The 26,508-nt window shown below is 39.2% G+C and overlaps 1 protein-coding gene across 1 annotated transcript; it reads left to right on the top strand.

Moving 5' to 3' along the window:
* The first annotated feature begins 1,924 nt into the window (after positions 1-1,924).
* LOC115191950 (butyrophilin subfamily 3 member A1-like) lies at positions 1,925-17,313 on the top strand. The gene is made up of 12 exons (XM_029750009.1): positions 1,925-2,083; positions 8,987-9,049; positions 9,214-9,561; positions 10,152-10,313; positions 10,466-10,597; positions 11,215-11,310; positions 12,678-12,722; positions 12,834-12,863; positions 12,964-12,984; positions 13,087-13,143; positions 13,321-13,362; positions 16,388-17,313. Exons 1-12 carry the CDS (start codon positions 2,071-2,073, stop codon positions 16,885-16,887), a joined length of 1,509 nt encoding a protein of 502 aa, XP_029605869.1. The 5' UTR covers positions 1,925-2,070; the 3' UTR covers positions 16,888-17,313.
* The last annotated feature ends 9,195 nt before the right edge of the window (positions 17,314-26,508 follow it).

Genomic DNA, 26,508 nt, shown 5'->3' with positions numbered 1-26,508 from the left:
GAAATCTCCACACCATATCTCCTTATCACCTTTACTGGATATCACAACTATACCTAATTCAGATACAGAGATGGGCTTACACGGATTATAGTAATTAAGCAATGTGATATTTCCCCCTTCTCTACAAATCTCCACTGCCACACATCTATGTCATTTGAAACCATGAATTGCTCTTTGTGAACCCTCCATTCTATCACTTCTCACAGAGATAAAACAAGGAATAATATAATCCAATTGAGGTTTAAACCATGTTTATGTTTCACACCACGTCCGGTAAAACATCCAAATCGTATATAATCTTCTTCAATTCTTGTCCATTGGCTATCAAACTCCTAGCATTCCATTGAACAATAAGGAACACAATAATACTATTTTTAATCTTGATCATCATTTGAACTTTGGTTCAGCTTCCGATGTATCATTTAGACCTTGACTTCAGAAATCCCCAGAATGTCTTTGGCTGCCTTGACGACTACTTTTATTCGTGCAGTCTTGCTTTTATGTGGAGCGGTAATATTGTTTGCCTTACACACGAAGGACAGGACGTCTACACAACCTACTACTGTGGTTTTCTCTGCAATCGAGCATTTATGCTCACATATCACATTAAAAATCGGCTGAGGTTCCACTGGCGTTCTCGGAGCCGCCACTATCTGCCGATATGTTGTATCTGGAGTATTTTGAACACTAACTTTATTACTTTCCAAACAGCCTCAGTTAGGATACATTGTTTGTAATTTTGTACCTCTGTGCTTCCATTACTTTCTGTTGTATTTCACATCCTCCATTTGCTGCACTATGTTTTCCGTCACTGTTACAACATTTAACTTTATCAGGCCCACATTTCACATACTCCTGATCCCCACCACACTTTGCACATCTCATTTTACCGTTGCAGACATTAGCAACATGCCCCATCCGTTGGCACATGGAAGTGAAAGTGGCACGTACTCTCTAACTGGATAACAGAGTGATCCTAGATGCATCCTATTCGTCAGATTCCTCTCAAATTGTAACAATACAGTTGGACTGCCACCCTTTTTGCTTTTCATCCGTTTTGTGTCAATACCTTTCCCTCTTTCAGGGAAGCCTTAACTTCTTTCATGGTAATTTCCAATGGCATCCCAGCATTTACTCCTCTCCGTTTAGACAGGGCACCGGGAATGTGACATTTCACCCGACCCCCATTTAGTGAGTTTAATTTCAAGACTTTCTCCTGCTGAATTTTGTATTTGCAACGGTCAGGACCTTCCCACAAACCATCGGTTTGGCCTCTTTAATCACCCCACTCAGAATTACAGATTTTTACCTTGTCAGCTCAGAGATTCGATCCAGCAACCTTTCGGTTACTGGCCCAACGCTCTAACCACTTATCGGTCATGTAGCAGACACTCTTATCCAGAGTGACTTACAGTAGTGATTGCATACATTTTCATAATATATATCTTTTTTTTTCAATCATACTGGTCCCCCGTGGGAATCAAACCCACAACCCTGGCCTTGTAAGCACCATGCTCTTCCAACTACACAGGACCAAAAAGGTTATTCAGTTGTCCCCATAGGAGAATCCTTTCTGGTTCCAGGTAGAACTTTTTTGGGTTCCATGTAGAACCCTCTGTGTAAAGGGTTCTACATGGAACTAAATTAGCTGTACTTGCAAGCAAAAAGTGATCTTCAAGAACCCTTTCAGGTTTTAGATGGCACCTTCTTTTCTAAGAGTGTAGTTCACTCTTCCTAATATAACTACACTGGAAGAATAACCTAAGAAGTAGGTGTTACTTGTTTTTTTTACAAACAACATAACATCCATAGTCTTTCTACGATCAATTCAAAGCCTTTGCCCTGTCACATGACTATACGTTAAGACAATACAATAAACAGAGGGAGTAGACAGATGGGAGTGGATAAACTGTTCTATCTTCATTCTCTCCTACAGAGCAGAGCTCAAATACGGTGTGATATGGTAGCTGGCCATGAATCTATAGGAATATCAGAGCATTCCAAAGCCACGGAGGTTTGATGTCGCAACAGCTGGAAATGTATGTTACAACAACTTGAAATTGAAGAAGAATGATGCGTTCAGGTAGAAATGAATTTCACCATATAGCAACTGCCTTTGTTTGAAGCATGTTGTATCTTCTGTACTTCACTATCCTTTTCCTCCTCTCCTCCCCTTGGTTTAATGTTATTTACAAAGACATGTTTTGATATTCGATTGATTGACTTAGTGAGTTATTTGTATATTTACAAAAAAAGGCTAAACTTCCTACTGTAGTATAAGAATAATTCTTGTGGAGGTTTAATCAGCATTTACTTGAGCATTTATCAAGCAGGATCAGTCAAGGCTAGATGTATTTTTCTGCAATATCTTTCATTGTGTATTTTTTTAAATGTCCCTTTACAAGATACAGTAGCAGTAGTACAATTTAATGATACTGTCACAAGTTCTGAACTGAAGATCCAAAGTTCAGCATCACATGTGTTCCACAGTTGAAGTCGGAAGTTTACATACACTTAGGTTGGAGTCATTAAAACTCGTTTTTCAACCACTCCACAAATGTCTTGTTAACAAACTATATTTTTGGCAAGTCGGCTAGGACATCTACTTTGTGCATGACGCAAGTAATTTTTCCAACAATTGTTTACAGACAGATTATTTCACTTATAATTCACTGTATCACAATTCCAGTGGGTCACAAGTTTCCATACACTAAGGTGACTGTGCCTTTAAACAGCTTGGAAAATTCCAGAAAATTATCATGGCTTTAGAAGCTTCTGATTGACTCAAATGACGTCAATTAGCCTATTGGAGGTGTGGATGTATTTCAAGGCCTACCTTCAAACTCAGTGACTCTTTGCTTGACATCATGGGAATATCTAAAGAAATCAGCCAAGACCTCAGACAAAAAAATTGCAGACCTCCACAAGTCTGGTTCATCCTTGGGAGCAATTTCCAAATGCCTGAAGGTACCACGTTCATCTGTACTGACAATAGTACGCAAGTATAAACACCATGGGACCATGCAGCCGTCATACCACTCTGGAAGGAGACGTCTCCTAGAGATGAACGTGCTTTGGTGCGAAAAGTGCAATTAATTCCCAGAACAACATCAAAGGACCTTGTGAAGATGCTGGAGGAAACAGGTACAAAGGTATCTTTATCCACAGTAAAACGAGTCCTATATTGACATTACTTGAAAGGCTGCTCAGAAAGGAAGAAGCCACTGCTCCAAAACTGCCATAAAAAAAGCCAGACTACGGTTTGCAACTGCACATTGGGACAAAGATCATACTTTTTGGAGAAATGTTCTCTGTTTTGATGAAACAAAAATAGGACTTTTTGGCCATAATGACCATCATTATGTTTGGAGGAAAAAGGGGGAGGCTTGCAAGCCGAAGAACACCATCCCAACCGTGAAGCACAGGGGTGGCAGCATCATGTTGTGGGGGTGCTTTGCTGCAGGAGGGACTGGTGCACTTCACAAAATAGATGGCATCATGAGGGAGGAAAATTATGTGGATATATTGAAGCAACGTCTCAAGACATCAGTCAGGAAGTTAATGCATGGTCGTAAATGGGTCTTCCAAATGGACAATGACCCCAAGTATACTTCCAAAGTTGTGGCAAAATGGCTCAAGGACAACAACACCAAGGTAATGGAATGGCCATCACAAAGTCCTGACCTCAAATCCTATACATAATTTGTGGGCAGAACTGAAAAAGTGTGTGCGAGCAAGGAGGCCTATAAACCTGACTCAGTTACACCAGCTCTGTCAGGAGGAATGGGCCAAAATTCACCCAACTTATTGTGGGAAGCTTGTGGAAGGCTACCAGAAACGTTTGACCCAAGTTAAATAATTTAAAGGCAATGCTACCAAATACTAATTGAGTATATGTAAACATCTGACCCACTGGGAATGTGATGAAAGATATAAAAGCTGAAATAAATCATTCTCTCTACTATTATTCTGACATTTCACATTCTTAAAATAAAGTGGTGATCCTAACTGACCTAAGACAGGGAATTTTTACTAGGATTAAATGTCAGGAATTGTAAAAAACTGATTTTAAATATATTTGGCTGAGGTGTATGTAAACTTCCGACTTCAACTGTATACTGTATGTTAATTGGTGTCTTTGCTGCACATTGGCTGGATGAATATGATGTTTTGGCTGAACCAACAGTTTTCATTTTGAGACAGAAGGTGGATAGGGACGTATCCCCAATTTCCCAGTCACGTACATTCAGGGTGCAACAAATCAAATCAAATTGTAATGGTCACATACACATATTTAGCATGTCATTGTGGGTGTAGCGAAATGCTTGTGTTCCTAGCTCCAACAGTGCAGTGGTATCTAACAATTCACAACAATACACAGTACCAATGAAAAGTTTGGACAGGTTTGTCTTTGTTTTTACTATTTTCTACATTGTAGAATAATAGTCAAGACAAACTATGAAATAACACATATGGATTCATGTAGTACCCAAAAAAGTGTTAAACAAATCAAAATATATTTGAGATTCTTCAAAGTAGCCTCCCTTTGCCTTGATGACAGCTTTGCACTATCTTGGCATTCTCTCAACCAGCTTCATGAGGTAGTCACCTGGAATGCATTTCAATTAACAGGTGTGCCTTGTTAAAAGTTAATTTGTGGAATTTATTTCCTTCTTAATGTGTTTGAGCCAGTCAGTTGTGTTGTGACAAGGTAGGGGTGGTATACAGAATATAGCCCTATTTCGTAAAAGACCAAGTCCATATTATGGAAAGAACAACTCAAAAAAGCTAAGAGAAATGACAGTCCATCATTACTTTAAGACATCAAGGTCAGTCAATGTGGAACATTTCAAGAACTTTGAAGTGCAGTCACAAATACTATCAAGCACTATGATGAAACTGGCAGGGGTTAAGTTCATTAGAGTTACCAGCCTCTGAAATTGCAGCCCAAATAAATTATTCAGAGTTCAACAGACACATCTCAACATCAACTGTTCAGAGGAGACTGCGTGAATCAGTCCTTCATGGTCAAATTGCTTCAAAGGAACCACTACTAAAGGACAACAATAATAAGAAGAGACATGCTTGGGCCAAGAAACACGAGCAATGGACATTAGACTGGTAGAAATCTGTCCTTTGGTCTAATGAGTCCAAATTTGAGATTTCTGGTTCCAACCACCGTGTCTTTGTGAGACGCATAGTAGGGGAATGGATGAACTCTGCATGTGTGGTTCCTACTGTGAAGCATGGAGGAAGAGGTGTGATGGTTTGGGGGAGATTTGCTGGTGACACTGTGAGTGATTTATTTAAAATTCAAGGCACACTTAACCAGCATGGCGACTACAGCATTCTGCAGCGATACGCCTTCCCATCTGGTTTGCGCTGACTGGGATTATTATTTGTTTTTCAACAGGACAATGACCCAACACACCTCCAGGCTGTGTAAGGGCTATTTTACCAAGTAGGAGAGTGATGAGCGCTGCATCAGATGACCTGGCCTCCACAATCACCCAACCTCAACCCAATTGAGATGGTTTGGGATGAGTTGGACCGCAGAGTGAAGGAAAAGCATCAAACAAGTGCTCAGCATATGTCTGAACTCCTTCAAGACTGTTGGAAAAGCATTCCAGGTGAAGCTGATTGAGAAAATTCTGAGTGTGCAAAGCTGTCATCAAGGCAAAGGGTGGCTACTTGTAAGAATATAAAACTTTATATTTTGATTTGTTTAACACTTCTTTTGGTTACTACATGATTCAATATGTGTTATTTTATAGTTTTGATGTATTCACTATTATTATACAATGTAGAAAATAGTAAAAATATAGAAAAACTCTGGAATGAGTAGGCGTGTCCAAACCTTTGACTGGTACTGTACATAAAAGTAAAATAATATATAAAATATATATCGAGCAATGTGGCATTGACTAAAATACAACAGAATAGAGTACAGGATATACATATGAGATGAGCAAAGCAGTATGTAAACATTATTAAAGTGACTAGTTCTCCATTATTAAAGTGGCCAGTGATTTCAAGTCTATGGATATAGGGCAGCAGCCTCTAAGGTGCAGGGTTGCGTAACCGGATGGAAGTCGGCTAGTGATGGCTATTTAACCTGTCTGGGCCAGTGGGACGCTTGCGTCCCACCCTAATCAACAGCCAGTGGAATCGCGTCGCGCTAAATGCAAAACCTCATAAATGCTATAACTTCAATTTCTCAAACATATGACTATTTTACACCGTTTTATAGATACACCTCTCCTGAATCGAAACACGTTGTCCGATTTCAAAAAGGCTTTACAGCAAAAGCAAAACATTAGATTATGTCCGCAGAGTACCCAGCCAGAAATAATCACACAGCCATTTTCAAAGCAACTAGCATGCATCACAAATACCCAAAACACAGCTAAATGCAGCACTAACCTTTGACAACCTTCATCAGATGACACTCCTAGGACATCATGTTACACAACACATGCATTTTTTGTTCGATAAAGTTCATATTTATATATTAAAACAGCATTTTACATCGGCGCATGACGTTCAGAAAATCTTTTCCCTCAAATGCTTCCGATGAATAAGCGCTAAAATTTACAAAATTACTATTCGAAAACATTGTTAAAATGTAATATTGTCATTCAAAGACTTATAGATTAACATGTCTTGAATGCCATCTCTTTGCCAGATTTAAAAATAACTTTACTGGGAAATCACACTTTGCAATAAACGACGTGGTATGCCCAGAAAAAAAGTCTAGGCTATAAATGTTGGAGCCATCTTGGAACGGTCAACCATCAAAAATACTATTGTAAATAATCCCTTACCTTTGATTATCTTTATCAGAAGGCACTTCTAGGCATCCCAGGTCCATAACAAATGTAGTTTTGTTCAAAAAAGTTAATAATTTATGTCCCAATAGTGTTAGCGCGCTCCGAAGGCTAGTGAAAATGTACCGTGTGCGTCTGACTTGTCATCAGGAATGAGCAAAAAATATATATTTAAGTTCGTTCAAACATGTCAAACGTTGTATAACATAAATCTTTAGGGGCTTTTTCAACCAGGGCTTCAATAATATTCCATTGGGACGGTTGCATTGTCTTTCAAAACGTTTTCGAAAAGGGAGAGTACCAATGGGCGCCGACGTCACAATGGTAATGGCCCATCCCCTGTGACCAAGATAAACAGGCTCTCTTTCAGTCAATTTTGATAGTAGGAGACTCAAACCACTTTGTAAAGACTGTGGACATCTAGTGGAAGCCATAGGAAGTGCTAAATGAATCACAAGCCCCTGTGTGTTTCAATGGCAAATGTTTGAAGTGATATCCACACATCAGATTTCAGTTTCCTGTCAGGATTTGTCTCAGGGTTTTGACTGCCATATGAGTTCTGTTATACTCACAGACACCATTCAAACAGTTTTAGAAACTTTAGGGTGTTTTCTATCCAAATCAAACAATTATATGCATATTCTAGTTACTGGGCAGGAGTAGTAACCAGATTAAATCGGGTACGTTTTTTTATCCGGCCGTGCAAATACTGCCCCCTAGCCCTAACAGGTTTTAACAGTCTGACGGCCTTGAGATAGAAGCTGTTTTTCAGTCTCTCTGTCCCAGCTTTGATGCACCTGTCCTGACCTCGACTTCTGGATGATAGGGGGGTTAACAGGCCGTGGTTGATGTCCTTGATTATCTTTTTGGTCTTCCTGTGACATCAGGTGCTGTAGGTGTCCTGGATGGCAGGTACTTTTCCCCCGGTGATGCGTTGGGCAGACCGCACCACTCTCTGGAGAGCCCTGCTGTTGCGGGCGGTGCAGTTGCCATACCAGGCGGTGCTACAGCACAACAAGATGCTATCAATTGTGCATCTATAAAGGTTTGTGAGGGTTTTAGGGGCCAAGCCAAATTTATACAGCCTCCTGAGGTTGAAGAGACACTGTTGCGCCTTCTTCACCACACTGTGTGTGTGGAGCATTTCAGTGACGTGTACGCCGAATGGAACTTGAAGCTTTCCACCTTCTCCACTGCGGTCCTTCAATGTGGATAGGGGTACGCTCCCTCTGCTGTTTCCTAAAGTCCATGATCAGCTCCTTTGTTTTGTTGACGTTGAGTGAGAGTTTATTTTCCTGGCACCACTTTCCCAGGGCCCTCACCTCCTCCCTGTAGGCTGTCTCATCATTGTCTATTACTGTTGTGTCATCTGCAAACTTATTGAGGCGTGCATGGCCATGCAGTCATGGGTGAAAAGGAGTACAGGAGGGGGCTGAGCACGCACCCTTGTGAGACCCCTGTGTTGAGCATCAGCAAAGTGGAGGTGTTGTTTCCTACCTTCACCACCTGGGGGGCAGCCCGTCAGGAAAGCCAGGACGCAGTTGCACAGGGTGAGGTTCAGACCCAGGGCCCCGAGCTTATTGATGAGGTTGGAGAGTACTATGGTGTTGAATTCTGAGCTATAGTCAATGAACAGCATTCTTACACAGGTATTCCTCTTGTCCAGATGGGATAGGGCAGTGTGCAGTGCGATGGCGATTGCATCGTCTTTGGATCTATTGGGGCGGTAAGCAAATTGAAGTGGTTCTATGGTGTCCGGTAAGGTAGAGGGGATATGATCCTTAACTAGCCTCTCAAAGCACTTCATGATGACAGAAGTGAGTGCTAAAGCGCAACAGTCATTTAGTTCAGTTACCTTTGCTTTCTTAGGTACAGGAACAATGATGGACATCTTGAAGCAAGTGGGGACAGCAGACTGGGATAGGGAGAGATTGAATATGTCCGTAAACTCTCCAGCCAGCTGGTCTGCGCATGCTCTGAGGATGCGGCTAGGGATGCCGTCTGGGCCAGTAGCCTTGCAAGGATTAACACGCTTAAATGACTCACTCACATTGCAGATAGAAATTCCATGAATAGAGATGACATGATTCCTTACTCCACTCCGTACTCCAGCATACCCTGTTATGATTATAATGTCATCACACTGATCTTCAACACAGGTGTGTCTTTGAGGGTGATGATACTGGCAGCTCTCACCGTTCCCATCATAGTCCAAAGTCCTGGTGAGCATATGCTATTAGTTTTCTGCAAAATATCCTATTTTCTCTACGTAACTGTCTCAAATTCAGAAATAAAAAATATTATTCTTCAATTTCCTTGAGTAAGAAAATTAGTCTCACTCTCTCTCGCTCACTCTCTCTCTCTCTCTCTCTCTCTCTTACCCCAGAAACCTTCACCTTGATGGTCCCAAACGGTCCAATCCTGACCTGGTTGAACTCCACCGTTTCTTTAACTTGTGAACTTTCACCTCTCTTCAATGCGGAGCCATTGGAGGTGCGCTGGTACAGGGCCAAAGACTTTGACTCAACTGCCTTGTTGTACAAAGATCATAAGATCCAGGAGGCCTCTGTGGACCCCCATTACAGGGGCAGGGTGTCTCTAACTGGGGAGCTGGAGAGAGGGAACGTGTCCCTGACACTGGAGAGGGTCACACTGGAAGACAGGGGGGAGTATGTGTGCTATGTTAGCAGTGAACAGTGGTACGACAAGGCCATTGTACTCCTCACAGTGAATGGTAAGTAATTGGGGACAGTCCTACTTAATGGATATTTCACCCAAATTACAGATTGGTTTCCTTCACTTGCATTGGTTAATAGGCCATAATTGCTAAAGAGTTTGCATTTGGTGACAGTGGCCAGGTATACAAAACCGAAGCATGGATTGTTGTCTTAGCTTGTCCATAGACCGATTTCAGGGTAAGGAAACCAATGTGTAATTTTGTAATTTGGGTGAACTACCACTTCAACATGGGATGACATTTTTGGTCTGTCCACAAAACTACAACTTCCCCAAAAAATACTGTAATACCAGGGTTTGGGTCAATTCCAATTCATTTCCAGAAAGTAAACCAAATTCCAATTCCAACTTTTCCCAATTGAAAATCATTGAGGAGAATAGGAATTTCACTGTACTTCCTGAATTGACTGAAATGCCAATGCAATTCACTCAACCCTGCGTAATACTCACAATATTGTAGCAGAAATGATCTTGTATCTTTGTTTTATGATAATTTACAGGAAAATGTGATGCATGAGATACAATAGTCTATTCCAATAATCTATGATCATAGCTTGTCCTCACCCTCCCCTTTTATCTGTCCATTAGTAACAGGTAGTGAACCAGTTCTCTCTGTAGCTGAAGCAAGAGGAGGAGGAGGCCAGGTGAACATTACCTGTTCATCAGAGGGCTGGTCACCACAACCTACACTCACCTGGAGAAACAAAGACGGGACAGAGATCAGACATGGACAAGTACTCAACACCACTGGTAATTACTGGTAGAATCACTACACATGCCAAATCAGTCTGAAGAAGGCTATATACAACTGTATGTTTGTGTGTTTGTGGGTGACTGTATCTGAGAAGGTGTATCTTTCCCAATTAATAAATGGTTGTGTATCACCCCCTTCTCTCTAACAGATTCTCAGGGCTTGTTGAGTGTCAGTAGCTGGCTGCTGTATTCTCCCTCAGATTCTGATTGGCTCTCCTGTACAATCTCTCTGTCTGGGGAGAAGAGAGAGAGCAGAATCATGCCAAGAGCTCCAATGGAAGGTGAATGTCTCAGAAAAGATGATCAATACCTTAACATTTAATATCTCAATATTGAACTCTTTCAGTTTCGATGTAGCACCTTATGTAAATTCAAGTTCAAGTGTACTTTTACCTAGCCTGGCTGACGGAGTCGGTGCTTTTCCAGATTAATTTGTACCAACATAGTAGAATGCAAATCAAAATGTATAAAATGATAAAGGGTAAGATAGACAAGGGTTAAACAATGAAAATCTGCAAACTGGTATACTGCTCTCAAAGTGTTTAATGAAAGAAGTATAACATTTCAACCCTACAAGGGTCTTCATCAGGACAGGTATAAAACCGTTGCAATAGGGTTTCTGAAGTCATTGTTACAAATACTGCTCAGATATTCTGTTTTTTGGGCTACGTCCTAAAGTTATCCTTCCCACTTGGAACGCTTCAAATATTAAAGCTGATATACCCCCTAAATTATAATTTTTTTAAGTACCAAAGTTTTCACCCCCCTCAGACATTTTACAATTAAATCAAATGTAATTCCATGCTGTAACAGAATAAAAAGTCTAAGGGTATAAATACTTATGCAAGGCGCTGTATGTTCTCTTAAAGTTGAAGTGGTTTATACATCCTTTCTACAGGACATTGGAGCCTTGGTGCCTTCATGACATTACTGTTCATCAATCTACTAGTAATCTTTACTCTAATTGGACTCTTCATCTGGAACAAAAAAACAGGTATATTAACAAGATGCTATTATTGTCACGTCCTGACCAGTAAAAAGGGTCTTTTGCCATAGAATGGTCAGGGGGCGTGGCAGGGGGGTTTGTTTTGTGTGTTTTGGGGGTTTTGGTTCTAGGGGATTTTGGTTCTAGTTTTCTATTTCTATGTTTCATTTTCCATGTTTGGCCGAGTATGGTTTCCAATCAGAGGCAGGTGTTTTTCGTTGTCTCTGATTGAAAGCCATACTTAGGCAGCCTGTTTTTCTTTGGGTTTTGTGGATGGTTGTTTTCCGTATAGTCTGTGAACCTTCCGGAACTGTTTGCTGTCATTTGTTTTTTCTTTGTTTAAGTGTTCTCTTAAAATAAATAAGTAAGAATGAGCACTCTACACGCTGCGCCTTGGTCCCCTTTATACGACCCATGTGACAATTATTTAATTCCATGGCCGACTTCAACTTCAAAACCATGCCATCGAGCTACACAATCTCTGTCATCAGGTTGATTTGGGCATGAAATTGAAAGAATTCAGCTAACTGTAGCCACCACTAGCTAACAAACAAGTGATAGGGGCAAATGTGCAATGTACTTTAAAAAAAAGTTTAATGATCTTATATTAACATCAAACCAATATAGCTGATTTCAGTTGATTTGGCCATTAAAAAACATTTCACAATTGCCCTTTCCCATCCATTGCTTGTTAGCTAGCAGTAGATATAGTTAGCTGAAATTTGTAGTGGTTGTTTAACGGGAACTGAACTATGGATTACAGTTTCTTCAGGCACAAAGACAATTTTCAGGTTGATGAACCATCTCGCATCAAGCTGGAAAATCCAGAGCTTCCCCAATACCAATATTCAAAATTAGGGACTAGGCCTGGGCATATTTCAGAGTACACATGTAAGGAGACATTTTGAACTCCCAATATTTAACGGTGTGCACATCTGATTTGTTTAAATGAAATCAAGTCATGAAAAATCCAGCTATGACACTAATTAGTGATAGGAGAACTCATTAACATAAAGTGTGAATGATAGTATTTGCGCTTGGCATTTAGGCTCTGCTTTTCAGGGTGCTCCGAGCCCAAGGAAAATACTCAGCTAATTTCCCTGATCATAGCATTTACACTTCCCCCAAATATACAGAATCATACACCAAGGTGAGTTAACTATGTACAGCAGAGCACCCACTGCTTTCTGAAATCACTCAGGATGACCATACATGTTTTTACATGTATATTTTGGTCAGTGTTTATTATAATTTCATCCACAAGTATTGCATTTGAACATTTCAAATACTATTGTAGGGTTCAAGCATTCACTACCCATCTCTATTGTATTATTTTGGTTTTATTTGACAATATCTCATTTTCCCCCTTCTCACAGGGTCTATCAGGTTGTCAACATCAGAGAAAAATGACAATGCAGAGGGTACTGTGTGTTGTCTATTCAAGTAAAGATGGTTATGTCTAACACTGGAAACATGAGAACAATGTTTTATTACGTACAATATCTTGATATTCGTGTGTCATTGGATTTCAGGTAAAACAGAGTCTAATGAGAGGCCAGCAGGTATGAATTCAGTATTCCTACAAGTCTATTTGTTGTATTTGTACACATAATAACATAACTTTCATAACTTTTTTTGTTGTTTATGGTCTTCATTAAATAGAAGAGGAAAATCTTCTTGAAGGTAAATAGAGTTGAAATGCACTCATATTAAACCTTGAAAAGGTAGCTACATTTGCCAGTAAATACATTTTATTAATAATCTATCATGTTTCATTCTGAACAGAAGGTGTAAAGAAAACTGATATGGAAACAGAAACACAGACAGAATTCTTCCTAAAAGGTAAATTCTTTTTTACAAAATGTTATTTTTTCTCTCTTCTTTTGAAATGTATTACTCAAACATACAGTACATGTAAAATCATTCACAGTTGTTTAGTACCATTAATTGGACAACACTCTCAGGAATAAAATAATGTTACATCCCAATAAAGTCAATAATATGTTTCACTCTGGGCAGAAAGTGCTACGCAAACTGCACTGAGAGAATCATTCCCAAAAGGTAAATGGAACATCTTTACAAACCTTAAATGAATTAATGTAGTATTATTTATATACTTATAATTATGTAATATTGTGATGATGTTGATGTTAATTTGATTTATCCAGAGCGACTTACAATTAGTGTATTCATCTTAAGATAGCTAGGTGAGACAACAACATAGTACAATCATATCAAGTGCATTTTCCCTCAACAAAGTATTTATTTGCAAAATCAGAGGTAGTAGGAAAAGACAAGTCTTTCATCTTATATACACAATCATTCAGGTTTGTTTCCTTATTACTTTGGTTTTAGAAGTGGGGAGACATAATTACTAATTCCTTTATTCCACATTTTGTTGTGTTACAGCATTAATTCAAAATGGATTAAATATGTTTTTCTTACCCATCTACACACATTATCCCATCATGACAAAGTGGAAACATGTTTTCAAATGTTTTTGCAAATGTATTGAAAATGAAATACAGAAATATGTCATTTACATACACAACAAAAAGTATGTGGACACCAACACATCAAACATCTCATTTCAAACTCATGGTCATTAATATGGAGTTGGTCACCCCTTTGCTGCTATAACAGCCTCCACTCTTCTGGGAAGGCTTTCCACTAGATGTTGTAACATTGCTGTGGTGGCCTATTTCCTTTCAGCAACATTTGTGAGGTTGTGCACTGATGTTGGGCTATTAGGCCTTGCTCGCATTCGTCGTTCCAATTCATCCCAAAGGTGTTCAATGGGGTTGAAGTCAGAGCTCTGTGCAAGTCAGTCAGGTTCTTCCACACCGATCTCGACAAACATTTTCTCTATAGACATTGCTTTGTGCATGGAGGCATTGTCATGCTGAAACAGGAAAGAGCCTTCCCCAAACTGTTGCCACAAAATTGGAAGCACAGAATCGTCTAGAATGTCATTGTATATTGAAGCGTTTAGTTTACCCTTCACTGGAATTAAGGGGCTTAGCCCGAACCATGAAAAACAGCCACAGACCATTATTCCTCCTCCACCAAACTACAGTTGGCAATATGCATTGGGAAAGGTAACGTTCTCCTGGCATCCACCAAACCCAGATTTGTCCGTCGGACTGCCAGATGGAGAAGCGTGATTCATCACTCCAGAGAACGCGTTTCCACTGTTCCTTAGTCCAATGGCTGAAAGCTTTCCACCACTCCAGCCGATGCTTGGCATTGCGCATGGTGATCTTAGGCTTATATGCGGCTGCTCGGCCATTGAAACCCATTTCCTGAAGCTCCCGACGAACAGTTCTTGTGCTGACGTTGCTTCCAGAGGCAGCTTGGAACTCAGTAGTGAGTGTTGCAACCAACTACAGATTTTTACGTTACCCGCTTCAGCACTCGGCTGTCCTTTTCTGTGAGATTGTGTGGCCTACCACTTTGCGGCTGAGCCATTGTTTCTCCTAGTCGTTTCACTTCACAATAACAGCACTTACAGTTGACAGGGGCAGCTCTAGTAGCGCAGAAATTTTACGAACACTTGTTGGAAAAGTGGCATCCTACGACGGTGCCACGTTGAAAGTCACTAAGCTCTTCACCATGGCTATTCTACTACCAGTGTTTGTCTATGGATATTGTATGGCTGTGTGCTCGATTTTTATACACCTGTCAGCAAAGAATGTGGCTGAAATAGCCGAATCCACTAATTTGAAGGGGTGTCTACATACTTTTGCATATATAGTGTAAGTTTTCTCAGCCCTGAGTCAATACATGTTAGAATAATTTTTGGCAGTGATTACAGTTGTAAGTCCTACTGGGTAAGTCTCTAAGAGCTTTGCACATCTGGATTGTACAATATTTTCACATTACTCTCTTCAAAATTCTTCAACCTCTGTCAAATGTGTTGATGATCATTGCTAGACAACCATTGCCATAGGTTTTCAGGCAGATTTAAGACAAAACTTTAACTCGGCCACTCATGAACAGTCACTGTCTTCTTGGTAAGCAACTCCAGTGTAGATTTGGCCTTGTGTTTTAAGCTATTGTCCTGCTGAAAGGTGACTTCATCTCCCAGTGTCTGGTGGAAATCAGACTGAACCAGGTTTTCCTCTAGGATTTTGCTTGTGCTTAGCTCTATTCCGTTTATTTTTTATTCTGAAAAACCCTAGTTCTTATCTACTACGAGAGTACCTATAACATGATGCATCCACCACTATACTTGAAAATATGAAGTGGTACTCAGTAATGTGTTCTATTGGATTTGTCTCAAATCTAACATTTTGTATTCATGAAAAAAAGTGGTTGCTTTGTCTTATTATTTTGCAGTATTACTTCAGTGCATTGTTGCAAACATGATGGATGTTTTGGAATATTTTTTATTGTGTACAGGTTACACTCTGTCAATTAGGTTAGTATTGTGGAGTAACTACAATGTTGTTGGTCCATCCCCAGTTTTCTCCTATCACATCCATTAAACTCTAACTGTTTTAAAGTCACCATTGGCCTTATGGTGAAATCCATGAGCTGTTTCCTTCCTCCTAGGAAACTGAGTTAGGAAGGACGCCTGTATAGGGGAATTGGAAAGCCGCCGTGGTCTTTGGTTGAATCTGTGTGTGAAATCCACTGCTTGACTGAGGGACCTTACAGATAATTGTATGTGTGGGGTACAGAGATGAGGTAGTCATTCAAAATCCATGCAACTTATGTGACTTGTCAAGCAAATGTTTACTCCTGAACTTATTTAGGCTTGCCAGAACAAAGGGGTTGAATTTCTCATTGACCCAAGACGGATCAGCTTTTCATTTTTTATTAATTTGTAAACATGTCAAAAAACATAATTCTACTGTGACATTATGGGGTATTGTGTGTAAACTAGTGACAAAACATTTCATTTGAATCTATTTTACATAGGCTGTAACACAACATGTGGAAAAAGTCAAGGGGTGTGAACACTTTCTGAAGGCACTGCATATTGTGTTAGCATACTACACATAGCACGTGTAGTAATATAACACAATCCAATGAGTAACCATGTAAGTGAATGTATTAATTAAATCCTGTTCTCTTCTCTTAGTGGACATCACTTTGGACCCACGGACTGCTCACTCTTCGCAAGCGGTGTCTTGCTGTAAAAAGATGGTTCATTGTAAAAAAGAAGGAGATCATGCTTCCACAGCTCATTTTGTCCTCAGTGAGAACAAATTCAGCTCAGGACAGATATACTGGGAAGTGGTGGTGGATTCAAAGTGTAAACAGACATGGTATGTTGGGGTAACCACCACAGACGCAGCCCAGATTAATAAGGCTATTGTCCCCTTAAAACCTGAGAATGGTTTCTGGGTTCTTCGCTATAAAAAAGGAAACGGTTATTGTGTCTCTACAGACCCTCCAACACCATTCTCTGGAAATGAAAACCTTGAAACACTGGGAGTGTTCTTAGATTGTGACAGACAGATTATTTCCTTTTATGATGCTGATTCAGCAGTACATCTGTACAGTTTTGCTGACGTGTCATCTAACACCTTTGCTGTATTTAGCCCTGGATTCGACACATTTCCCTTAAAAATTAAATGATTGTAGATGACAAAGGTGCAAACTTCCCACAACAATAATCATGTTAGATATTACTGAACAAAAAATAGTCAGTATAATCAAATCCAATTTTATTCGGCACATGCGTCGAATACAACAGGTGTAGACTTTACCATGAAATGCTTATTCATGAGCCCTTTCCCAACAAAGCAAAGTTAAAAAGAAAACAATTAGCAAAAACAGAAGGAAATATTAACACAATAAAATAACAATAATGAGGCTATATAGAAGGATTACCGGTATCGAGTCAATGTGCTGGGGTACGATGTAGTTTAGGTAATTGAGGTAATACGTACATGTAGGGGTGGGGTAAAAATGACTAGGCAATCAGGTTAGATAATAAACAGAGAAGCGCAGCAGTATATTTGAAGAATGTGAAGGAGTTTGTGTGTGTGGGATCAATGTGTGTGTGCGTGTGTTGGGAGTGTCAGCGTAGTGTGTGTGAGTTGTGTCCAGTGAGCGTGCATAGAGCCTGTGCAAGAGAGTCAGTGCATAAAAAAGGTGGTCAATGCAAGTAGTCCGGGTAGCCATTTGATTAACTGTTCAGCAGTCTTACGGCTTGGAGGTAGAAGTTGTTCAGGAACCTTTTGGTCCCAGACTTGACACTCGGTACTGCGAGCCGTGCAGTAGCAGAGAGAATAGTCAATGACTTGGGTAGCCGGAGTCTTTTGACAATTTTTAGGGCCTTCCTCTGACACCGCCTGGTATAGAGGTCATGGATGGCAGGGAGCTCGGCCCCAGTGATGTACTGGGCTATCCACACTACCCTCTGTAGTGCTTTGTGGTCGGATGCCAAACAGTTGTCATACCAAGCGGTGATGCAGCCAGTCAAGATGCGCTCAATGGTGCAGCTGTATAACTTTTTGAGGATCTGAGGGCCCATGCCAAATTATTTTGGCGTCCCGAGGGGGAAGAAGCGTTGTCGTACCCTCCTCATGACTGTGTTGGTGTGTTTGGACCATGATAGGTTGTTAGTGATGTGGACACCGAGGTTCACCGTTGATGTTTCCTCTAAAAGCTTATTATAACTGAGACACTAACAAAAAATTGTAAGACATACATTTAAATGCACACATACAATTAAACACTTACAAATGTCAATTGAAAATGTTACTTGAAATCCTAATCAATACCACTCAGTTGTATCAATGTTAAAATATATGTCGATATTTGATCACAATAACATCCTCCGCTGAAGTGTAAATCATTTTCTACTAAAGCCAGGTCCTAAATTATTGGCACCCTTGATAAAGATGGGCAAAAAAGTCTGTATACAAATAAAGTACAAATACTGAGCCAAATTGAGTGCTAAAAAAGTGAAAATTATATTATTTTATACTAATACAATTGCTCAGAGAAGTTGATTTTTGTAATACAAAAAAAATCTCAAAAAGATGGGTGTAAAAATTATTGGCACCCCTGTATTCAATACTCCAGCATTGTCCTACTGCGAGGATAATAGCACTGAGCCTTATCCTAAAATATTTGTATTTCCTCCATACAGAATCTTTCCAGATCCTTGATATCCTTCGTTTGCTCTTATGGACTGCCATCTTCAATTCAAACCACAGGTTTTCAATGGGGGTTCAAGTCCAGAGACTGAGATGGCCATTGCATAATGTTGATTTTGTGGTCAAATTCACCATTTCTTTGTGCATTATGATTTGTGCTTGAGGTTATTGTCTTGCTGGAAGCTCCACTTGAGGCCAAGTTTCAGCCTCCCTGCTTCTTAACTTTGGCAATACATGAGGTAGGCTATACATTAATAGATCCTATAGGGACTACTGTCCCAGAAAGATCAGACTAGTTACAGCAAGTATGAGCAACAAAACCAAAAGAGATCGGTATCATCTCTCACCAATTCAAACTAAAATGTCATTGTGATTTAGTCATCTGTTTTATCCATTGTCTAATGCAACGTTTACTAATGTAAAGATAAAGAAAGCAGAGATCATGTACAAAATGTACTTTGTTTTACAGGGTGATTATAATGATGCAGGGAGCAAACATGGGATGATTTTGTGAAATGCGGTAGATTTGAAAGCATCTCTGTTTTTATCCCTCTCTGTACCCTGGTGCAGTGGAACAATTCTTGTTCAGCCTCAGTGCAGCATGATTCTGGATAGCTGAACTCCTGTAAATAGTGAAAGGACATGTAGATGTCTATGGGACGTTGGTCAGACTGAAAATGATTTATCCAATGTGCAGAGGTATGTGATAACACTAGGCTTGTTGTCATAATTTTTTTTTGGGGGGGAGGGGTATTTCATCTTTAATATTTCAGATAGATTGTTGCTTCTATCAATGTAATTATCTGCGTCATTATATTCATCTTATTTACTAATTTCATACTAGTGTTCTTTTGTGTTTTCATACTTATTGTTATTCAAAAGGAACTCGTACATCTATCTTTGTTGCAGGTGCATGGTAACAGTTGGATAAGATGAGAAAAACGAAGAAACCCACACACTGCTCTTGCTAGTATCACTGCTCTTTATTAAGCTTTACGTATCAGAGCTTTACAAAAATACATAAACTAAATGATTTTAACTTAACAGTGCTCATCTATTCAGATGACCTCTTTACCTTTACCTTATATGGAGTTTAAAGCTCTGACGATGGCTGTGATGTTATTTCTATGTAAAATATTCTGTAACAAGTGTTGTTTTTGTGCTCAATGGTGGATCTATTCATCATTATTTAAAACAAATAAGAACAAGAGGAGCAGGGCAAAAAGCAAACACCCAGTAACATCTACTTTTAAAAGAAACTCAATACGTCAGCATGGTTCTGTTTTTTCACTTATTTTTTATTGAATATTTTATAAATGTTGTGCTGTTTGAAAGGAAAGCTTGTTAATAAGCATTTTGTTGTGCTGTGTACAATGCGCTGTATCGTGTGCACATAAAAAAATTACTTTGATGTGATTTGATTTCACAAAAATGTATAGTTTTCTACATGCAGTAAGATTATTGATGTAAATAAAAGTGTCTGTCTACAAAATTATTGAATTCTGAATGGTTGACATTGTGTACATAAAACATTCGTTAAACATCCGGATATTGTATACAGTAATGATTTTTTTTTAAACACAGTGCTGTTGCCATAGTCTACAGGTACACATTGACTTTGAAGATACTGCAAATTGTGGACATAATTTTACATATCAGCTGACACAACATACTTTTAAAAAATCCAGAGCAACACCTCAGCTCTGTGGTCTATTGTTTGATGATGGCCTAACAGCTTTAAAACATTTGTTATATACTTGTTGCCTTGTGAATGATTAAAAATAAGCATAACAAAATGTTCATCTATTTTTTTGAGTGTGTACTCGACAGCAGAGTTAGGTAACCATGGCCCTGGTGTCCTGAAACTACTAGTATTAGTATTTTCCCATTACTAATTTTGTGTGAGAAATATCCTGATATTGTCTTCATTGTAACATTTGGTGCAGTGCTAAACGGGTCCCTACTACCCCCTAAGGTCGATGTCCTCGCCCCCGTGAGAATCTAATTAGCATAATTTTACAAATCCCCATAAAAATATGTTAAACTTCTTAGGGCTATGCCCCTTTTTTTCTCAATTTCCGCCTGAATGACGTGCCCAAAGTAAACTGCCTGTTGCTCAGGCCCTGAACCTAGGCTATGCATATAATTGTTACCATTGGAAAGAACACACTTTGAAGTTTGTAGAAATGTTAAAATAATGTAGGAGAATATAACACAATAGATATGGTAGGAGAAAATCCCAAAAAATACCAACAGGAATTATTTTTTGGTTGAGAGAGACCATCCTCTTAGAATGGCAAGTATAAGGTCATACTGACAATTAGCTCCCTGAAACCAATACCTATGCCTTCCACAGGGTGTCCGCAGTCCATGTTCAAGGTTTCAGGCTTGTAACTTCCAAAACAAATAAGAAATATCAGTTTTAGTAGAGGGACACAGTCTTGGAAATTCGTGTTTGCCATGAAGACAGGACGCACCTGCTAAAATCGGTTTCCTATTGAACATTCTTCTTTCCGTAAGAAATATTATAGTTTGATTACATTTTAGGGTATCTGAGGAGTAAATAGAAATGTACTTGTTGAAACAAAGTTTAGGGGTAGATTTTCGGATTCCTTTCTCTGCATGTTGAACGTGTGGATTATTCAAATCGATGGCGCCAACTAAACAGACTTTTTGAGATATAAAGAAGGATTTTATCTAACAAAACGACACTACATGTTATAGCTAGGACCCTTTGGATGACAAATCAGACTTAGATTTTCAAAAAGCAAGTGAATATTTAATTGCTATCGGTGAATTTATGAAACCTGTGCCGGTGGAAAAATATTTGATGTGGGGTGCGGTCCTCAAACAATGCAATGGCATGTTTTCGCTGTAATAGCTACTGTAAATCGGACGGTGCAGTTAGATCAACAAGAATTTAAGCTTTCAACCGATATAATACACTTATATGTACAGTTGAAATCGGAAGTTTACTTGCACCTTAGCCAAATATATTTAAACAAAGTTTTTTACAATTCCTGACATTTAATCCAAGTAAAAATTCCCTGTTTTAGGTCAGTTAGGATCACCACTTTATTTTAAGAATGTGAAATGTCAGAACAATAGGGGGAATGATTTATTTCAGCTTTTATTTCCTTCATCACATTCCCAGTGGGTCAGAAGTTTACATATTCACAATTAGTATTTGGTAGCATTACCTTTTAAATTGTTTAAATTGGGTCAAATGTTTTGGATAGCCTTCCACAACTTCCCACAATAAGGTGGGTGAATGTTGGCCCATTCCTCCTGACAAAGCTGGTGTAACTGAGTCAGGTTTGTAGGCCTCCTTGCTCGCACACGCTTTTTCAGTTCTGCCTTTTTTATGGCGGTTTTGGAGCAGTGGCTTCTTCCTAGCAGAGCGGCCTTTCAGGTTATGTCGATATAGGACTCGTTTTCTTCATAGGGTCCTTTGCTGTTGTTCTGAGATTGAAATGCACCTTTCGCACCATAGTACGTTCATCTCTAGGAGACAGAACACGTCTCCTTCCTGAGCGGCATGACGGCTGCGTCGTCCCATAGTGTTTATACTTGCCTTCTATTGTTTGTACAGATGAACGTGGTACCTTCAGGTATTTGGAAATTGCTACCAAGGATGAACCAGACTTGTGGAGGTCTACAATATTTTATCTGAGGTCTTGGATGATTTCTTTTGATTTTCCCATGATGTCAAGCAGAGGCACTAAGTTTGAAGGTAGGCCTTGAAGTTCATCCACAGGTACACATCCTATTGACTCAAATGATGTCAATTAGCCTATCAGAAGCTTCTAAAGCCATGATATCATTTTGGGGAATTTTCCAAGCTGTTTAAAGGCATTGTCAATTTAGTGTATGTAAAGTTCTGACCCACTGGAATTGTGATACAGTGAGTTATAAGTGAAATAATCTGTCTGTAAACAATTGTTGGAAAAATGACTTGTGTCATGCACAAAGTAGATGTCCTAACCGACTTGCCAAAACTATAGTTTTTTAACAAGAAATTGTGTGGTGGTTGAAAAACGAGTTTTAATGACTCGGACTTCAACTGTACCGAAATGTTTAATAGGGATAGGGGGCAGTATTTTCACTTTCGGATGAAAAGTGTTCCCAGAGTAAACTGCCTGCTACTCGGGCCCAGAGTCAAATATTTGCATATTATTAGTAGATGTGGATAGAAACCCCTCTGAAGTTTCTAAAACTGTTTGAATGATGTCTGTGAGTATAACAGAACTCATATGGCAGGCAAAAACCTGAGAAAAATCCAACCAGGAAGTAGGAAATCTGAGGCTTGTAGTTTTTCTATCTAATCCCTTTCCAAACTACAGTGTCTGTGGGGTCATATTGCACTTCCTAAGGCTTCCACTAGATGTCAACAGTCTTTAGAACCTTGTTTCATGCTTTTACTGTTACTGGGCAGAGAATAAGAGCCCAGTCAATCAGTGGACTGCCTGGGACCAGTGAGTTGTTTACTGTGCGAGCACACAGGCGTGCCGCTCCTTCTTTTTCCTCTGTAATGAATACGCTATTGTCCGGTTGGAATATTATCGAATATTTATGTTAAAAAGACCCTAAGGATTGATGGTAAACATCGTTTGACATGTTTCTACGAACGGTAATGCAATATTTTGACTTTTTGTCTCTGGTTTTACGCTCGCGCTTTTTGCCTTTTGGATAGTGATCTGAACGCGCGAACAAAAGGAGGTATTTGGACATAAATAGGGAGTTTTTCGAACAAAAATAACATTTCTTGTGGAAGTGGGAGCCCTGGGAGTGCATTCCAACGAAGATCCGCAAAGGTAGGTGAAGATTTGTAATACTATTTCTGAGTTGAGTTGACTCCAGAACTTGGCGGGTAACTGTATAACTTGCTTTGATGGCTGAGCTCTATACTCAGAATATTGAACAATGTGCTTTCGCCGAAAAGCTATTTGGAAATCTGACACAGCGGTTGCGTTAAGGAAAAGTGTATCTATAATTCTTTCAATAACTGTTCTAAAGTTTATCAATGTTTATGATGAATATTTTTGTAAATTGATGTGCTCATTCACCGGATGTTTTGGGAGGCAATACATTTTCTGAACATCACGCGCCAATGTAAAATGGGGTTTTTGGATATAAATATGAACTTTATCGAACAAAACATACATGTATTGTATAACATTGAGTCCTGGGAGTGTCATCTGATGAAGATCGCCAAAGGTTAGTGATTCATTTTAGCTGTATTTCTGGTTTTTGTGATGCCTCTCCTTGCTTGGAAAATGGCTGTGTGGTTTTTCTTGTGAAGTTGATGTCCTAACATAATCTAATTTTATGCTTTCGCCGTAAAGCCTTTTTGAAATCGGACAATGTGGTTGGATTAACGAGAAGATTATCTTTAAAATGATGTATAATAGTTGTATGTTTGAGAAAAGTGAATTATGAGATTTTTGCTGTTTTGTATTTCGCACCCTGCTATTACATTGGCTGTTGGCGAGGGGTTCCGCTAGCAGAACTCCTGTCCATAACAGGTTTTAATATCCATAATTTTTATGATTATTTATTTGAATTGCGTGCCCTCCAGTTTCACCGGAAGTTGGGACGCCTAGCCCTAAATTAAGCTAGAGAGATATATATTTTTTTGTATTGGGTGCGTCTCAATCCATCTCATCCACCTGTGTCACACTTCCGCATCTGCGGTGAAAGGTGACAGAGCTAGACCAGTGTTTGTCAGACCATGAGACATCCCGAAAATCGGTCTTCTCACTAAATCGTCTATAGCTTCCGAACGGTTTGGCCTAAAAACTCCCTTTTGCTCTATGACCCCCACAAGCGTATTGGGACTCGTCTGAAGTCAGTACAGCCGATTTGCAAACTTCTGTTTGTAGCATCTGAGCAGTTTGGGATCCACAATAATATGACCCATCTATGCAAAGGACTTTCACAAACATGTACATATCGGTTGTGGTACACTAGGATGCCCACAAGCCTTACAAGACTCATCTGAAGGTCCCCCGGTACCAGTTGAAAAATGTAGGGAAGTACAGTATATATGGAGACTGTTTACTGCCAAAAATGAGGGGTTAAATACGTGTAAAAAAAAGAAGTATATATATATTTTGAAATAACACATTTTTCCTGATCTTTCTCATATCTTTCAGATATAGGACAGACACTGTTAGATTTTTGTTGGGTACTATCTATTGTTCCACGTTGTGAATCTCTTATTCAATGCATTTTTTTATGGGCTAATATCAGTAAGGCCCCACTTTTTTTGAAGCAACAATTTTTTTGGGGGGGGGGGTAAAGTCAAGGGGTCTTAAAATTAAAAATCAAATAGGTAAATGATCCTTGATATGACCTTCTTAAAACAATTCCATATAACTTAGTAGAACTCCTCTTTTGGCTTCTGACTAATTTACTTGAACAGGAGAGTGGCTCCACACTTTCTGGCTCATGTTCCTTGGATACTGGTTTTCATCCCCCAGCCATGATAATCATACACTCAGCTGATGTGCACATAACGTGCTGTAAAAGCAAACTAACCAGGATATCGAGTTCATGTGTTTGGTAAATGAATAAGCCGGAGACGTTTTGTTTGTGAGGAGGAAGTGAAATTACTGACTGTGAGGAAAAATAGAGGGAGAAGACAGGGGGAGAACTAAGTTAATCTCACTATCACGTTATCGTTCTTAAAGTACAAATACAGTACAGTATACAAATATAAAGCCAAAGAGGATTTTGATTTCACAATCTCAGAATTGAAGGAGACCATGCACTCAGGAACAAATGTATTTTACTTCTATATATAACTATCACCTCTGGTGAGATACACCAATACTGGTACCTAGCCCAAAAAGGCTTATAAAACTTCATTTCTTGAAGTATTATGTGGACAAAACAACATTTAATTTTGCAATTTATACACATAAATAATAATCATGGTGTCACGCCCTGACCTTAGAGATCCCGTTTATTCTCTATTTGGTTAGGTCAGGGTGTGACTAGGGTGGGAAATCTATGTTTTCTATTTCTTTGTTGGCTGGGTATGGTTCTCAATCAGAGGCAGCTGTCTATCATTGTCTCTGATTGGGGATCATACTTAGGCAGCCTTTTTCCACCTTTAGTTTGTGGGATCTTGTTTTTGTAGAGTTGCTGTGTAGCCTGCAGAACTTTACGGTCGTTTTGTATTTTGTTGGTGTTCATTTTTAATAAAAGTAAAATGTTTGCCTACCACGCTGCACCTCGGTCCAATTCCAACAATGAGCGTAACACATGGTAAGTACAGCAACCATTTTGTTATATTATACAAACAATACATTCTCCTTCTCCCCTAGGCTTTGAAAATAAATGAAGCAATATTAAATATGATTTTTAATACATGATATGACTAATATAATTCATAAAGTAGCTCTCAACCTCCCACTCAGATTGCATTTGTATATTTCCACAATGTCTGTCTTTTCTGTTGGGGAATATATTGTAGTACTAAAATAATCAAACTGCTCCAACGTAGGTCCAAAGTTCACTGTTCTTTCTTTATTGTCACTTTACAGTGCCTATAGAAAGTCTACATCTCCCTTGGATTTCTTCACATTTGCTTGTGTTACAAAGTGGGATTAAAATTGATTTGTCACTTTTTGCCAACGATCTACCTAAAATACTTTAATGTCAAAGTGGAAAATATTTTCCTTGTATTTTTTTGACTAATGACAAATAAAACACTAATACATCTTGGTTAGATAAGTACTCACCTCTTGAGTCAATACATATTTCTCAGCGATTACAGCTGTGAGTTTTCTTGGGTAAGCCTCACAAGAGCTTTGCAAACCTGTATTGTGCATTATTTGCCTATTATTCTTTTCAAAATTCTTCAAGCTCTGTCAAGGTGTTGGGTATCATGGCTAGACAACGATTTTCAAGTTTTGCCATAGATCTTTAAGCAGATTTAAGTCAAAACTATAATTTGACAAATCAGATTATTTTTGCTGCTGCATCAGGACATTCAAATGAGCCTTGTCAGTCCCTGAAAAAGAGTAGTTCTCTTTCTTTACATGTTTAGTTAATTTAATGATTATTTTTACAGTAAAGACATATG

The sequence above is a fragment of the Salmo trutta genome, chromosome 4 (assembly GCF_901001165.1).
Source record: "Salmo trutta chromosome 4, fSalTru1.1, whole genome shotgun sequence".
Taxonomy (NCBI): Eukaryota; Metazoa; Chordata; class Actinopteri; order Salmoniformes; family Salmonidae; genus Salmo; species Salmo trutta.
Note: the sequence above shows the minus strand (reverse complement) of the source record. Positions and strands in the feature narration are given on the sequence as shown.

Coding starts and splice junctions, on each gene's coding strand:
- LOC115191950 (XM_029750009.1), top strand. Junction 10,314..10,465: donor ACAAGTACTCAACACCACTG/GTAATTACTGGT, acceptor TCTCTCTAACAG/ATTCTCAGGGCTTGTTGAGT. Junction 13,363..16,387: donor GAGAGAATCATTCCCAAAAG/GTAAATGGAACA, acceptor CTCTTCTCTTAG/TGGACATCACTTTGGACCCA.